Here is a 14,441-nt window from a genome sequence, read left to right as displayed (position 1 = left end):
GGGTTTGTTAGGCGAGGCGAGGGTTTGTTAGGCGAGGCGAGGGTTTGTTAGGCGAGGCGAGGGTTTGTTAGGCGAGGCGAGGGTTTGTTAGGCGAGGCGAGGGTTTGTTAGGCGAGGCGAGGGTTTGTTAGGCGAGGCGAGGGTTTGTTAGGCGAGGCGAGGGTTTGTTAGGCGAGGCGAGGGTTTGTTAGGCGAGGCGAGGGTTTGTTAGGCGAGGCGAGGGTTTGTTAGGCGAGGCGAGGGTTTGTTAGGCGAGGCGAGGGTTTGTTAGGCGAGGCGAGGGTTTGTTAGGCGAGGCGAGGGTTTGTTAGGCGAGGCGAGGGTTTGTTAGGCGAGGCGAGGGTTTGTTAGGCGAGGCGAGGGTTTGTTAGGCGAGGCGAGGGTTTGTTAGGCGAGGCGAGGGTTTGTTAGGCGAGGCGAGGGTTTGTTAGGTGAGGCATCGTGATTTTCTGCTAAATGTTCTTGCTGTAACTTGTCCTTGCCAATAAATACTTTCAGCCCGGGTACGTTTCTGGTGAATCTACCTTGTAGCCCAGGGGTGGGCAAACTTTTCCGTGCAAGGGCCACATTCAGAAATTCACAATTCACAAAGGGCCGCATAGTATATTAAGTAAAATAATTACTTCACCCGGTTATGATTCTGGGCGCCTCATATAGAACATAGAACAGTACAGCACAGAACAGGCCCTTCGGCCCTCGACGTTGTGCCGAGCAATGATCACCCTACTCAAGTCAACGTATCCACCCTATACCAGTAAGTAACCCAACAGCCCCCCCCCCATTAACCTTAAAAAAAAATTTTTTAAAAAAAAAAAAAATTTTTTTTTTTTGTTTTTTAATGACTTGGTGGGCCGCAGAAATACCTTTGGCGGGCCGCATGCGGGCCGTAGTTTGCCCACCCCTGTTGTAGCCCCTTCCAAGGATAAAATATGTTTCCTGAGGTGAGCTATCCCGAATTGGACACAAAATCCCAGGTGGGGTCAGGCTAAGAATACAATATAACAGAATACCATTTTCCCACCTTTGGAATACAAAGGAGCTGCCTCCAGCATCTGCTACTGAAAGTAAGTTTTTAAATATTCGATCCAGGTAAGGGCAGACCCCACACTGAGGCTGAAGACCATTATTCATTGTTAACTGTGGCAGAACCAGCCAGGGATTTGCACCCGTCTTGAAGGTATTCATTTCTATGTGGTATTCCCACCTGGTGCTCATTCCCAGGTGGTATTCCCACCTGGTGCTCATTCCCACCTGGTGCTCATTCCCAGGTGGTATTCCCACCTGGTGCTTATTCCCACTTGGTGCTCATTCCTAGGCGGTATTCCCACCTGCTCATTCCCAGCTGGTGCTCATTCCTAGGCAGTATTCCCACCTGCTCATTCCCAGCTGGTGCTCGTTCCCAGGTGGTATTCCCACCTGGTGCTCATTACCAGCTGGTGCTCGTTCCTAGGTGGTATTCCCACCTGGTGCTCATTCCCACCTGGTGCTTGTTCCTGGGCGGTATTCCCACCTGGTGCTCATTCCCACCTGGTGCTCGTTCCTGGGTGGTATTCCACCTGGTGCTCATTCCCTGGCAGTATTTCCATCTGGTGTTCATTTCCAGTCCGTATTCCCGAGTGCTCATAGAAACATAGAAAATAGGAGCAGGTGGAGGCCCTTCGGCCCTTTGAGCCTGCTCTGCCATTCATTATGATCATGGCTGATCATTCAACTCAATAGTCTAATCCCACCTTCCTCCCATATCCATTGAACTCCTTCACCCCAAGTGCTATATCTAACTGCTTCTTGAAAACAATCAATGTTTTGGCCTCAACCGCTTTCTGTGGTAACAGATTCCACAGGCTCACCACTCTCTGGGTGAAGAAATTTCTCCTCATCTCTGTCCTAAATGGTCTACCCCATATCCTCAGACTGTGGCCCCTGGATTTGGACACCCCCACCCTCAGGAACATCCTTCTTGCATCCACCCTGTCCAGTCCTGTTAGAATTTTATGGGCTTATGAGATACCCCCTCATTCTTCTGAGCTTTATCGAAATCAATCCTGACCGACTCAATTTCTCCTCATACGCCAATCCTGCCATCCCAGGAATCAGTCTGGTAATCCTTCGCTGCACTCCCTCCAGAGCAAGAACATCCTTCCTCAGATCCAGCCCTTTCAGATGGGTTGAACACAGGAACCAAACAGGTTCAGCCAAGATTGGCTCAGCAACTCCCTTGTGTGAGCAGAGGAAAGTTGGCACCTATAAGTGTCTTGCAGAAACCTTTAACCTCCTCCTCTCCCCATCTTATATCGGCTCTCACCAAACTTGCTTTACCATTTGGCTTTTTGAAAAAAACACCAGATGAAAGAAACACATGACAGAGGTATCAATAGGATTTCTTTTGCACCTACCTGTAGCAGAGTCTATAGAGATTTGATTGGAGAACATCAAGGTGACGGGAGGGAGAGAGAGAGAGAGAAGAACAGGTTAGCACATTCGCCCGATCTGATTAGGAACATTCATCCTGCAATTAAATGTGATCAAGTTGAGTGGGCTCTTGCACCCTGCCCTTAAATTTTTTGCCTGTCTGAAGTATTAAAACCACAAGCAAACCGAGGAAGAATTCTTACTGTCATAGAACATAGGACATACAGTGCAGAAGGAGGCCATTCGGCCCATCGAGTCTGCACCGACCCACTTAAGCCCTCACTTCCACCTATCTCTGTAACCCAATAACCCCTCCTAACCTTTTTGGACACTAAGGGCAATTTAGCATGGCCAATCAACCTAACCTGCACGTCTTTGGACTGTGGGAGGAAACTGGAGCACCCAGAGGAAATCCACACAGACATGGGGAGAAAGTGCAGACTCGGCACAGACAGTGACCCAGTGGGGAATCAAACCTGGGACCCTGGCACTGTGAAGCCACAGTGCTATCCACTTGTGCTAACGTGCTGCCCAACTGTCAGTGCAGTTTGATACAGAGTGGCTTCTGACTGATGTTGCAGTTGGAATGTTGATGCAGCAAGCATTCATTGCCTGGGTCCAGCTTGATACAAGCAGAGTGAGAATCCCGAAATTCCCCTGGTTGGAGTTTCCAAAGCCGATTACACGGTAAGTTGGTATCACTGTGATGTGGCTTTACTATGCTCGTGGAGTGTGACTGTACCGTTAGATCCTGTTAAATCCCTGAATAGGCAGTATTGGAGGGGGATGAGCTAACACGACAGAGTGTGCACTTCTACATGAAGGAGCTAAAAAGTCGCAGATCCACAGAGCCAGAACATGTCTAGTGTTGGCAGTGGTGGTGCTGGTGTTTGCCATTAGCAGTGGAGAAAACCACATCCTTGGCACTCTGCAGCACTGGGATGGAGTTGCCTTAGACAGTAAACGCAATGCCAGTATGTGGGGTTTACTTTACTTGTGCTGTTGGCTTTACAGGACCAACCTTACCCATCAGTAACACTGTCTGCTGGTCATGTACATACAGCCAGCATTGTCCGCTCCTTAGGTGGGGACTCCTCACTGGTAACACCGAACATCAGCCCCAAGGCTCCTCGTAATATTTAGCAATGACCTACATGTTTTCTTTGAACGTTTACTCATCCAGGACGATTAACTGTAATTTATCACATTCAGCTGCAGCAAGGGCACTGCGGTACTGCAGAGTTGCTTCAGTCATAGTGAACCCTCTATCTTACAAGGTCATTAGAACCTACAGCATCAGTACCATCTGAGACAGACGGTGATCTCATTCCATTCTGCTATTTAAAAATCAATAAATGCTGTAAGTAAGGACCAATTAGCCAATATAATGCTGCTCCCTGGGGAGTACTTTCATTTCTACCAGCCTAAAATTCTGTTGAACACGCTCATCAGTGAACGTTTCATCAACTTGTTCCCTCGGTCTCCCTTTCATGGTCATGTGTGTGCTTGTTCGGCATCAAACGTTAAGAGTGAGCAAACCTCCCTCATTCCTTCCGTCAAAATCCTGGAATCCCTTCCTAACAGCACTGTGGGTGCACCTACACCACCTGGACTAAGTCAGCAGAGCTGCGGGGTCCATTTGAAGGTTTGTGTTTTTCCTCTCGTTGTCAGGCATGGCTGTCCTTCTCCGAGAGGTGTAATTGGTGCTGCAGCCGCAGCCTGTAGAAAAGTGGGTCTTCGCCTTTTTCAGGACAAATCCAGCAGTTTTAACCCCTCCTCTCAACTCTCTAAATCCTGAACCCTCTAAATCTCAGCAACTCTCTAAATCCTGAAGATCCCACACACCACCACTCTCTCCCGCTCCCCAATTTTTACTCTGGGGTCACACAAATTCTGAGGTATTAAGATCGGGTCACATTGGGGAAAAGGTTTGGGAGGTGCCATGTTAAGAGCACAGTAATCGAAAGAAAAACTTTTATTTTTCTCGTACCTGCCAAGATTCCAGAATGTACCAAAATGCATTACAGCAGATGGCGTACTTTTTGAAGTGTAATCACCATTGGAACATCGGAAACATAGAGGCTGTTAGTACACAGCAAGATCCCATAAACAATACTGTGACGATGGCCAGAAAACGTGTCTTTAGTATTGCCAATTGAGGGATAAATGGCTCTTCTTCAAATAGTGTTGTGGGATCTTTTGTGCCCTCATGAGAGGTCAGGCGGGGCTGCAGTTGAACTCATCTCATCCTAAAGCCAGTACGCGGGCGGCATGGTGGCGCAATGGTTAGCACTGCTGCCTACGGCGCTGAGGACCAAAGTTTCTTCCGGACCCAGGTTCGATCCCAGCCCTGAGTCACTGTCTGTGTGGAGTTTGCACATTCTCCCCTTGACTGCGTGGGTTTCACCCCCACAACCCAAAGATGTGCAGGGTAGGTGGATTGGCCACACTAAATTGACCCTTAATTGGAAAAAATGAATTAGGTACTCTAAATTTTTTTTAAAATGCTAAAGCCAGCACCTCTGACAGTGCAGCACACCCTCGGTACTCCCCTGGAGTAATGATCTGGATAATGAGGGTCCATTTCACTTTAGTGCAATGTTTTACAGACAATTTATATAGTTTATGCTTCAGCAAATGATTATCGGACCCCTTGAGCAATTCTATTGACTTGCTTGATGCTGGTATCTAAACAAGTTTGGTTTTCTCTTCTGATATCACCTCTCATCTCTCCACCCAATGGACTAAGCTATCCTTTTGTTTTCCAGGTGATGACAGATATTTTCTACTATCTTTTCAGTTTAATAACATTGACTAACTACCATAACCTGGTCAGAATTTCAAACCACCCTGAACTTGGGAATGTGAAATAACATCCTCCTCGATCAACAGATTTTTATAATAATCTTTATTTTTTTTTTTTTTTTTTTATAAATTTAGAGTACCCAATTTTTTTTCCAATTAAGGGGCAATTTAGCATGGCCAATCCACCTAACTTGCACATCTTTGGGTTGTGGGGGCGAAACCCACGCAGACACGGGGAGAATGTGCAAACTCCACACAGACAGTGACCCAGGGCCGGGATTCGAACCCGGGTCCTCAGCGCCGTAGGCAGCAATGCTAACCACTGTGCCACCGTGCTGCCCCTATAATAATCTTTATTGTCACGAGTAGGCTTACATTAACACTGCAATGAAGTTACTGTGAAAAGCCCCTTGCCTCCACATTCTGGCGTCTGTTCGGGTACACGGAGGGAGAATTCAGAATGTCCAAATTGCATAACAGCACGTCTTTTGGGACTGTGGGAGGAAACCGGAGCACCCGGAGGAAACCCATGCAGATACGGGGAGAGCGGCAGATTCCGTACAGACAGTGACCCAAGCTGGGAATGGAACCTGGGACCCTGGAGCTGTGAAGCAACAGTGCTAACCACTATGCTAAGGTGCCAGGCATGGTGAATGCCTCTGATAAATACACCAGAGAAGAACCATTCAGCATTCCATGAGGTACAACATGTTATTCTTCAAATGCATTGTGGAGCACATCAAGAGAGTGGGACATGGGATAACTCAGGATTAAGATTGGCAAAACTTTAGGAGGAGGCCATTTATGATTTTTAAACAGGGATTCATTCCTGGTGAGGACTAAAGGGGAGGAAAGAGTGTTCTAACAAAGGAAATGTCTGTGGGGCAGTTGTTTATGAGCGCGCGTGCATTCACTCATTTTAGATAGTTTGTGCTTCTTCCCCTGTTCACCATTGCGATCCTTGACCGTTCCTGAAGATGGTAACTCTCACTCCTGTGCTTCATTCAAGGAGCCAGTTTGCGGTGTGATCCCTGGAAGGTGCTCAGTTATTTTAACTGATCATAAAATTGTCGGGGCAGAAGTAGGCTGCTCGGCCCATCGGGTCTGCTTGATGAGATCAAGGCTAAGCTGACGATAATCCTCAACTCCAATTTCCCACCTTATCTCCATAATTCTTGATTCCCTTACTGATTAAAAATCTGTCTACCTCAGCCTTGTGGTACTTAATGACTCGGTAAAGAATTCCACAGATTCACCACCTGGCATCAGGGTCAAGTCTGCTGCTGTTCACCTCCAACATCCACCTGTTGCACACTCTCCAGCAGAGGTCACTGCACAGCAAATAGGAATCTGGCGTCCTGCAGCTTTCCACATTTGCTGGCACCAATGCACCCAGCATATTCCACCCATAGATTATTGATCAAATTGAAAACAGCAATGTCAGAGTTATCAACAGATCCCAAATAATATTTAGATTACCCTTCGGAAACATAAGCATACAGTCAGAGGGTGCAATTCAATGGCCACGCTGCGCCCAAAAAGCAGCTCGGCGCAGTGCAGCGTGGCCGATAAAAGCTAAGAGACCTCCCCGGCTCGCAATGCCTCGCGAGATCTAATGCGATCCCGGCGCGCGGAGCTCCTCGGTGTAGAAAACGGGACTCTGCGTGGCCTCGGTCGTGTGTTCCCCACTGAGGCCCCTTGTTTAACGCGAGTGGCATTGTATAGCCATGTGTTTCTCGGTGCTGCGAGCGCCAGGTAACACGCGGCTAAACGCACTCGCTATGGGACTCTGTGTCCATTTAGTTGAATCGCGCCCATTGAGTCACATGCACACATATCCAGGAAGATGCACAAGTACCTACATGCATGCATTAAAACATAGCAAAACAAGACATACAGGCCCAGATGTAAGTAAGTAAAGTTGCCTTAGTTCTAGATAACCATAGGCTGACTGGTGGTGATTTAACCTGAGGATCACCACACCTCAGGCGAGGTTGAGAAGACAGGGCCTTCATGAATAACATCAGCCAGTACAGGAACTGAACCCAAACTGCTGGCCTCACTCATCATCACAAACCCGCTGTCCAGCCAATTGAGCTAAACCGGTATATGTGTGTAGGTGCAGGTTTATTTGTACACAGGCACTGTTCAGGACACGTTCACACATGCATGCACACATATCATACACACATGCCCCCAGACACAAACACATTCTCTCCATATCTGCAAATGCTTTCCATGTTAATGGGTTACTCCGCTTTCATAGAATTATCATAGATATCATAGAATTTACAGTGCAGAAGGAGGCCATTCGGCCCATCGAGTCTGCACCGGCTCTTGGAAAGAGCACCCTACCCAAGGTCAACACCTTCACCTTATCCCCATAACCCAGTAACCCCACCCAACACTAAGGGCAATTTTGGACATTAAGGTCAATTTACCAAGGCCAATCCACCTAACCTGCACATCTTTGGACTGTGGGAGGAAACCGGAGTACCCGGAGGAAACCCACGCACACACGGGGAGGATGTGCAGACTCGACACAGACAGTGACCCAAGCCGGAATCGAACCTGGGTCCCTGGAGCTGTGAAGCAATTGTGCTAACCACAATGCTACCGTGCTTTGGTACTGTCACTGTCCTCAGAAACATGTGGCAGAGACTATTCAAGTGTGTGTGTGTGCGTGTTTTCTCAATGGGAAATGGAATGACTGGCCATCTGGCAGAGGGGAGGTGGCCCATTCAGACAGACCCAATTGAAGCTGGGCAGCGAACTGAAATTCAGCCAGATGTATAGGCTGAGTTAAAGAGTGCTGTGGAATTTTCCTTTGATCTCTTTGTGCGCGTTCATTCTAGTCACACGGATGTCAGGCTAACTGTGCAATTAAACCGGGCTGTTAACCATTTCAATACTCACAATAACTAGCTTAATGGTTCTGAGTAGCTTGCAACTCACACAGGACTTGCATGGCGGTGACCTTGCAACTTCTGGAGTCTTTATTTCAGGAACAAAAAGATCTTTTCTAAGTACCTTCTGGCGCTCAGTGTTTTGGAGCCTGCAGGACCATCTACTGCAGTGTGCTTATCTTGTCACCAGTGACGGTTACTGATCTTGAAGCTTCGCTTTCAATGCTGCAGGTTTGTGCAGTGCTTCAATGATATTACAACGCTTCCTCACAAGCATCGGTACCAATGTAATTTCAGATTCCGACAGAAGGCTGTCACAGCAAAAAAAATTAGGTGTATTTTTACTGTGCCTCCCAAGAGCTTTTCACCAATGAGGTGTATTCAAAAAGTGTGGTTGTTGTTATTGTCGAGTTGAAAATTTGGCAACTAATTTGCTCGCAGCAAGGTCCCAAAATCCACAATTAAATAATGAGCAGATAACCTGCTTTAGTGCTGTAGGCCGAAGGATAAATATTGGCCCGGCCTCCCTTGCTCTTCTTCGACTAGTGCGGTGGGATCTTTTACATCTCACGCTTAAAAGGCAGGTGAGGCCTCACCTGAGATCTCCTCAGGTCTCATCTGCGACAGTACAGCACTCACTCTGTACTCGCTGAGGGGTCAGCCTAGATTAAGTCTCTGGAGTGAACTTACAACCTCAGAGGTCAAAGTGTAGTCACTGACAGAAATACCTACAAATGAGCAAGTTATTGCTTCAACTTCGTCATTAATAACTTGATGGCCAGCCCACTCGAACTCCCCTGATTTTGAGGAGTGAGCATCTGGCCAAAATCAGGGAAATGACTTTGCTGGCCCCCGCCCAAGCCACAAGTATAAAAAAAAACGATCCTGCAGCTTTCAAAGCTGATTTCAGTATTGGTGCGGTACAACATGAATAAAAAGAGAGCACCTATCAAATACTGTCATTTGCTGATAAATGCAAAGCAGTTAGGGACTGTGCAATGCCCATCCTCAGTAGGCGTCGTCAGTTTAACAAATGCTGCACTGACCTTGCAGCAGAGTCAAAGTAAATTGAGATCCATTTAAAAAGCCATTTAGTTGGTGCCCAGGGGCAGCAGCATCAGGACAGCCTGGAGAATGACTGCCCCCTCTGGGTGGCACTGGCAGCCTGGAGAATGACTGCCCCCTCTGGGGGGCACTGGCAGCCTGGGGAATGACTGCCCCCTCTGGGGGGCACTGGCAGCCTGGGGAATGACTGCCCCCTCTGGGGGGCACTGGCAGCCTGGGGAATGACTGCCCCCTCTGGGGGGCACTGGCAGCCTGGAGAATGGCTGCCTCTGGGGGGCACTGGCAGCCTGGAGAATGGCTGCCTCTGGGGGGCACTGGCAGCTTGGGGAATGACTGCCTCTGGGGGGCACTGGCAGCTTGGGGAATGACTGCCTCTGGGGGGCACTGGCAGCCTGGGGAATGACTGCCTCTGGGGGGGGCACTGGCAGCCTGGAGAATGGCTGCCTCTGGGTGACACTGGCAGCCTGGAGAATGGCTGCCTCTGGGTGACACTGGCAGCCTGGGGAATGACTGCCTCTGGGTGACACTGGCAGCCTGGGGAATGACTGCCTCTGGGGGGCACTGGCTGCCTGGGGAATGACTGCCTCTGGGGGACACTGGCAGCCTGGAGAATGGCTGCCTCTGGGGGGCACTGGCAGCCTGGGGAATGGCTGCCCCCTCTGGGGGGCACTGGCAGCCTGGGGAATGACTGCCTCTGGTGACACTGGCAGCTTGGAGAATGACTGCCCCCTCTGGGGGGCACTGGCAGCCTGGGGAATGACTGCCCCCTCTGGGGGGCACTGGCAGCCTGGGGAATGACTGCCTCTGGGGGGCACTGGCAGCCTGGAGAATGGCTGCCTCTGGGGGGCACTGGCAGCCTGGGGAATGGCTGCCCCCTCTGGGGGGCACTGGCAGCCTGGAGAATGGCTGCCTCTGGGTGACACTGGCAGCCTGGGGAATGACTGCCTCTGGGTGACACTGGCAGCCTGGAGAATGACTACCTCTGGGGGGCACTGGCTGCCTGGGGAATGACTGCCTCTGGGGGGCACTGGCTGCCTGGGGAATGACTGCCTCTGGGTGACACTGGCAGCCTGGGGAATGACTGCCTCTGGGGGGCACTGGCTGCCTGGGGAATGACTGCCTCTGGGTGACACTGGCAGCCTGGAGAATTACTGACTCTGGGTGACATTGGCAGCCTGGAGAATGACTGCCCCCTCTGGGGGGCACTGGCAGCCTGGGGAATGACTGCCTCTGGGTGACACTGGCAGCCTGGAGAATGGCTGCCTCTGGGGGGCACTGGCAGCCTGGAGAATGGCTGCTCCCTCTGGGGGGCACTGGCAGCCTGGGGAATGACTGCCTCTGGGTGACACTGGCAGCCTGGAGAATGACTGCCTCTGGTGACACTGGCAGCCTGGAGAATGACTGCCCCCTCTGGGGGGCACTGGCAGCCTGGGGAATGACTGCCTCTGGGGGGCACTGGCAGCCTGGAGAATGGCTGCCCCCTCTAGGGGGCACTGGCAGCCTGGGGAATGGCTGCCCCCTCCGGGGGGCACTGGCAGCCTGGAGAATGACTGCCTCTGGGGGGCACTGGCAGCCTGGAGAATGACTGCCCCCTCTGGGGGGCACTGGCAGCCTGGGGAATGACTGCCTCTGGTGACACTGGCAGCCTGGAGAATGGCTGCCTCTGGGTGACACTGGCAGCCTGGGGAATGACTACCTCTGGGGGCACTGGCAGCCTTGCGAATGACTGCCTCTGGGTGACACTGGCAGCCTGGGGAATGACTGCCTCTGGGGGGCACTGGCAGCCTGGAGAATGACTGCCTCTGGGGGGCACTGGCTGCCTGGGGAATGACTGCCTCTGGGTGACACTGGCAGCCTGGGGAATGACTGCCTCTGGGGGGCACTGGCTGCCTGGGGAATGACTGCCTCTGGGGGGCACTGGCTGCCTGGGGAATGACTGCCTCTGGGTGACACTGGCAGCCTGGGGAATGACTGCCTCTGGGTGACACTGGCAGCCTGGAGAATTACTGACTCTGGGTGACACTGGCAGCCTGGAGAATGACTGCCCCCTCTGGGTGACACTGGCAGCCTGGGGAATGACTGCCTCTGGGGGGCACTGGCAGCTTGGAGAATGGCTGCCTCTGGGGGGCACTGGCAGCTTGGAGAATGACTGCCTCTGGTGACACTGGCAGCCTGGAGAATGACTGCCCCCTCTGGGGGGCACTGGCAGCCTGGGGAATGACTGCCTCTGGGGGGCACTGGCAGCCTGGAGAATGGCTGCCTCTGGGTTACACTGGCAGCCTGGGGAATGGCTGCCCCCTCTGGGTGACACTGGCAGCCTGGGGAATGGCTGCCCCCTCTGGGGGGCACTGGCAGCCTGGAGAATGACTGCCTCTGGGGGGCACTGGCAGCCTGGAGAATGACTGCCCCCTCTGGGGGGCACTGGCAGCCTGGGGAATGACTACCTCTGGGGGGCACTGGCAGCCTGGAGAATGACTGCCCCCTCTGGGGGGCACTGGCAGCCTGGAGAATGGCTGCCTCTGGGGGCACTGGCAGCCTTGCGAATGACTGCCTCTGGGTGACACTGGCAGCCTGGAGAATGGCTGCCTCTGGGGGGCACTGGCAGCCTGGGGAATGACTGCCTCTGGGGGGCACTGGCAGCCTGGAGAATGACTGCCCCCTATGGGTGGCACTGGCAGCCTGGAGAATGACTGCCCCCTCTGGGGGGCACTGGCAGCCTGGAGAATGGCTGCCTCTGGGGGCACTGGCAGCCTGGCGAATGGCTGCCTCTGGGGGACACTGGCAGCCTGGAATACGACTGCCTCTTGTGGCACTGTCAGCCTGTACTTCTGGCTGTACATGGGCTAAGCAGACTGATGCCCTTGGGGTTTCCACAAGAGTGCGCTGTATTTTATCCCTTGGAAGATATGCAGAGATGATACACCAGCTTGTATGCACCAGGAGTTTTAGTGTTTTAAAATTTCTGTTCTCTCACACTTACAACAGTTGGCCGAACATTTGATTTCTTTTCCAAAGTGACCACACCTAGGCTTAACGAATCACACACAGAATGGATACCAGACAAACACAATCAAACACTGAACAAATGAACACCACAGGAAAATGGTTTCTCTACATCAACACCTCCATCCCGAAATATGTTTGAGGGCACTTGTGGGAGATGGGGAAAAGGGAGGGGCTAATACTTCTCCTGGAAATCCCATCAATAGTCTGGCAGTCAATTTGAACATCAACATCTAGGCCATGCTGGGCTGCATGTGGACCCCACTAAGAAGAAAAAAAATACCAACCCTTCCCTTCACTTACAAATGGGCAAGGTGCCAATCTGAAACCCTGGTACTCTGGATGGGTGGTTGTCCCAGCTGTATTAGGTATTTGCTCTTATCATACATTTGAACATACAAAATAGGAGCAGAAGTAGATCATTAGCCCCTCAAGCCTGCTCCACCATTCAATAAGATCTGTTGGTGTTGAGTTTCATATTCTCCACCTACCTCTGATAACCTTTCCATTCTCTTGTCCAACAGGAATCTACCTCGGCCTTAAAAATATTCACTGACCCCCACCTCCACCACCTTCTGAGGCAGAAAGACCCAAAGTCACACAACTGTCTGAGAGAAAAAAAATCTCCTCATCTCTGTGCTTAAAGGGCGATCCCTAATTTTAAAACACTGCTCCCTAGTTCTGGAGTTGCTCACAAGAGGAAAGATCCTTTCCACATCCACCTTATCAACACCATTCAGGATCTTGTATACATCAATCAAGTCGCCCCTCACTCTTCTAAACTCCAATGGAAACAGGCCCAGTCTGTCCAACCTTTCCTCACAATACAGCCCGCTCATTCCAGGTATGAATCCAGTAAACTTCCTCTGAACTGTCTCCAATGTATTTACATTGTTCCTTTACTAAGGAGGACTAAAACTGCACATAGCATTCGAAACGCGGTTTCACTAATGTCCTGAAGCATAACATCCTTACTTTAATGTTCAATTCCTAAAGGACAGCATTCCATTACCCCTCTTGCACCTGCATACCAACCTCTTGTGACTCATACACAAGCGCACCTAGATTCCTCTGCACCTCAGCATTCTATAGTTGTTCCCCATTGAAATAATACTCTGCTCGTCATGTTAATAACTGTATCCCTGGGATATGGAACAGAGACAGAGACAAAATTCACCCTGGTATACACCTGGGACACATCCAGCTTCACATTGTGACAGCACCAGAATATCAATTCCTCTAATACTTTGGATGGCAGTCCTTTGGTTAGTGACTGTACTGCACCTAAAATATAAACATAGCCCTTTTATTTCAGATACTGACGAGACTCACTGTGGATTTTTTTGGGGTGGGGGGGGGGGGGGGGCGGTGGCGAGTGATCGAGGCCATGGAGGGATTTGCAAAACAGGATGAGTATTATAAAAACAAGACATTGCTTGACTGGGAGCCACTATAGGTCAGCGAGCGCGGGGGTCAGAGGTGAAGGAGATGCAGTGTCAGTTAAAACATGGGGAGCAGAGTTTTGGGTGACCTCAATTAACCGTGGGTGGAATGCGGGACTCCGTCCAGGAGTATACAGAATAGCCAAGTCTAGAGAGAACAAAGGCATTGAATGAGGGTTTCAACAGCAGAGAGAATAAATTATTGGTAAAGCTTTCTTTTCCCGTTATTTTGTGTTTTGATGCTAGTGTGATGTGCTTAAGCTCTGCTGCTGGAATTCTGAAGAAACAATTTGCTGATTCCTTTGCTGCCTGCCGTAGCCATTGACTGTGCCTACCCATTGTTAGAAATGTCTGGCTTTGACGGTTCACCATTTTCCCCATGCCCATCAACAATCTCATTGTATTCATCTTGTGAATCATAACTTGTTTTTTTTTCTGGACCGTATACTTACGCAACTCTGCAGTCTGAACCAATCCCATCCCCCAACCCCTCAGTTTAGTGCACAGTAAGCTCCAACTTTCAGATCTCGGTGAGTAGTTGTTGAGTCGAGGTTGTTTCCAACAAAATTGGGGGTCAGAAACTCAGAGCCAACAATTCCATTGCTACAATAGGAACAACAGGTCATTAAAACCATAGGATCAACTGATCATTAACACTGAGCCTACCAGATCTGTTACACTTGCCTCAAAACGCACAGATAAAACTTACAGGCAAAACGCACAGGCAAACGCACAGACAAACGCACAGGCAAAACACACAGACAAAGCGCACAGACGCACAGACTGAATACACAGACAAAACTAACAGACA

The 14,441-nt window shown here is 50.5% G+C and overlaps 1 protein-coding gene across 2 annotated transcripts in view; it reads right to left on the bottom strand.

The window, feature by feature from the left end:
- acap3b (ArfGAP with coiled-coil, ankyrin repeat and PH domains 3b) overlaps nucleotides 1-14,441 on the bottom strand; it is a 350,744-nt gene that overhangs the window by 59,885 nt on the left and 276,418 nt on the right. For both annotated transcript variants that reach the window (XM_038821954.1, XM_038821953.1), the window contains exon 10: nucleotides 2,394-2,405. In XM_038821954.1, the coding sequence (XP_038677882.1) occupies nucleotides 2,394-2,405 (12 nt within the window). The remainder of the gene's footprint in view (nucleotides 1-2,393; nucleotides 2,406-14,441) is intronic.

The sequence above is a fragment of the Scyliorhinus canicula genome, chromosome 16, assembly GCF_902713615.1.
Source record: "Scyliorhinus canicula chromosome 16, sScyCan1.1, whole genome shotgun sequence".
Taxonomy (NCBI): Eukaryota; Metazoa; Chordata; class Chondrichthyes; order Carcharhiniformes; family Scyliorhinidae; genus Scyliorhinus; species Scyliorhinus canicula.
Note: the sequence above shows the minus strand (reverse complement) of the source record. Positions and strands in the feature narration are given on the sequence as shown.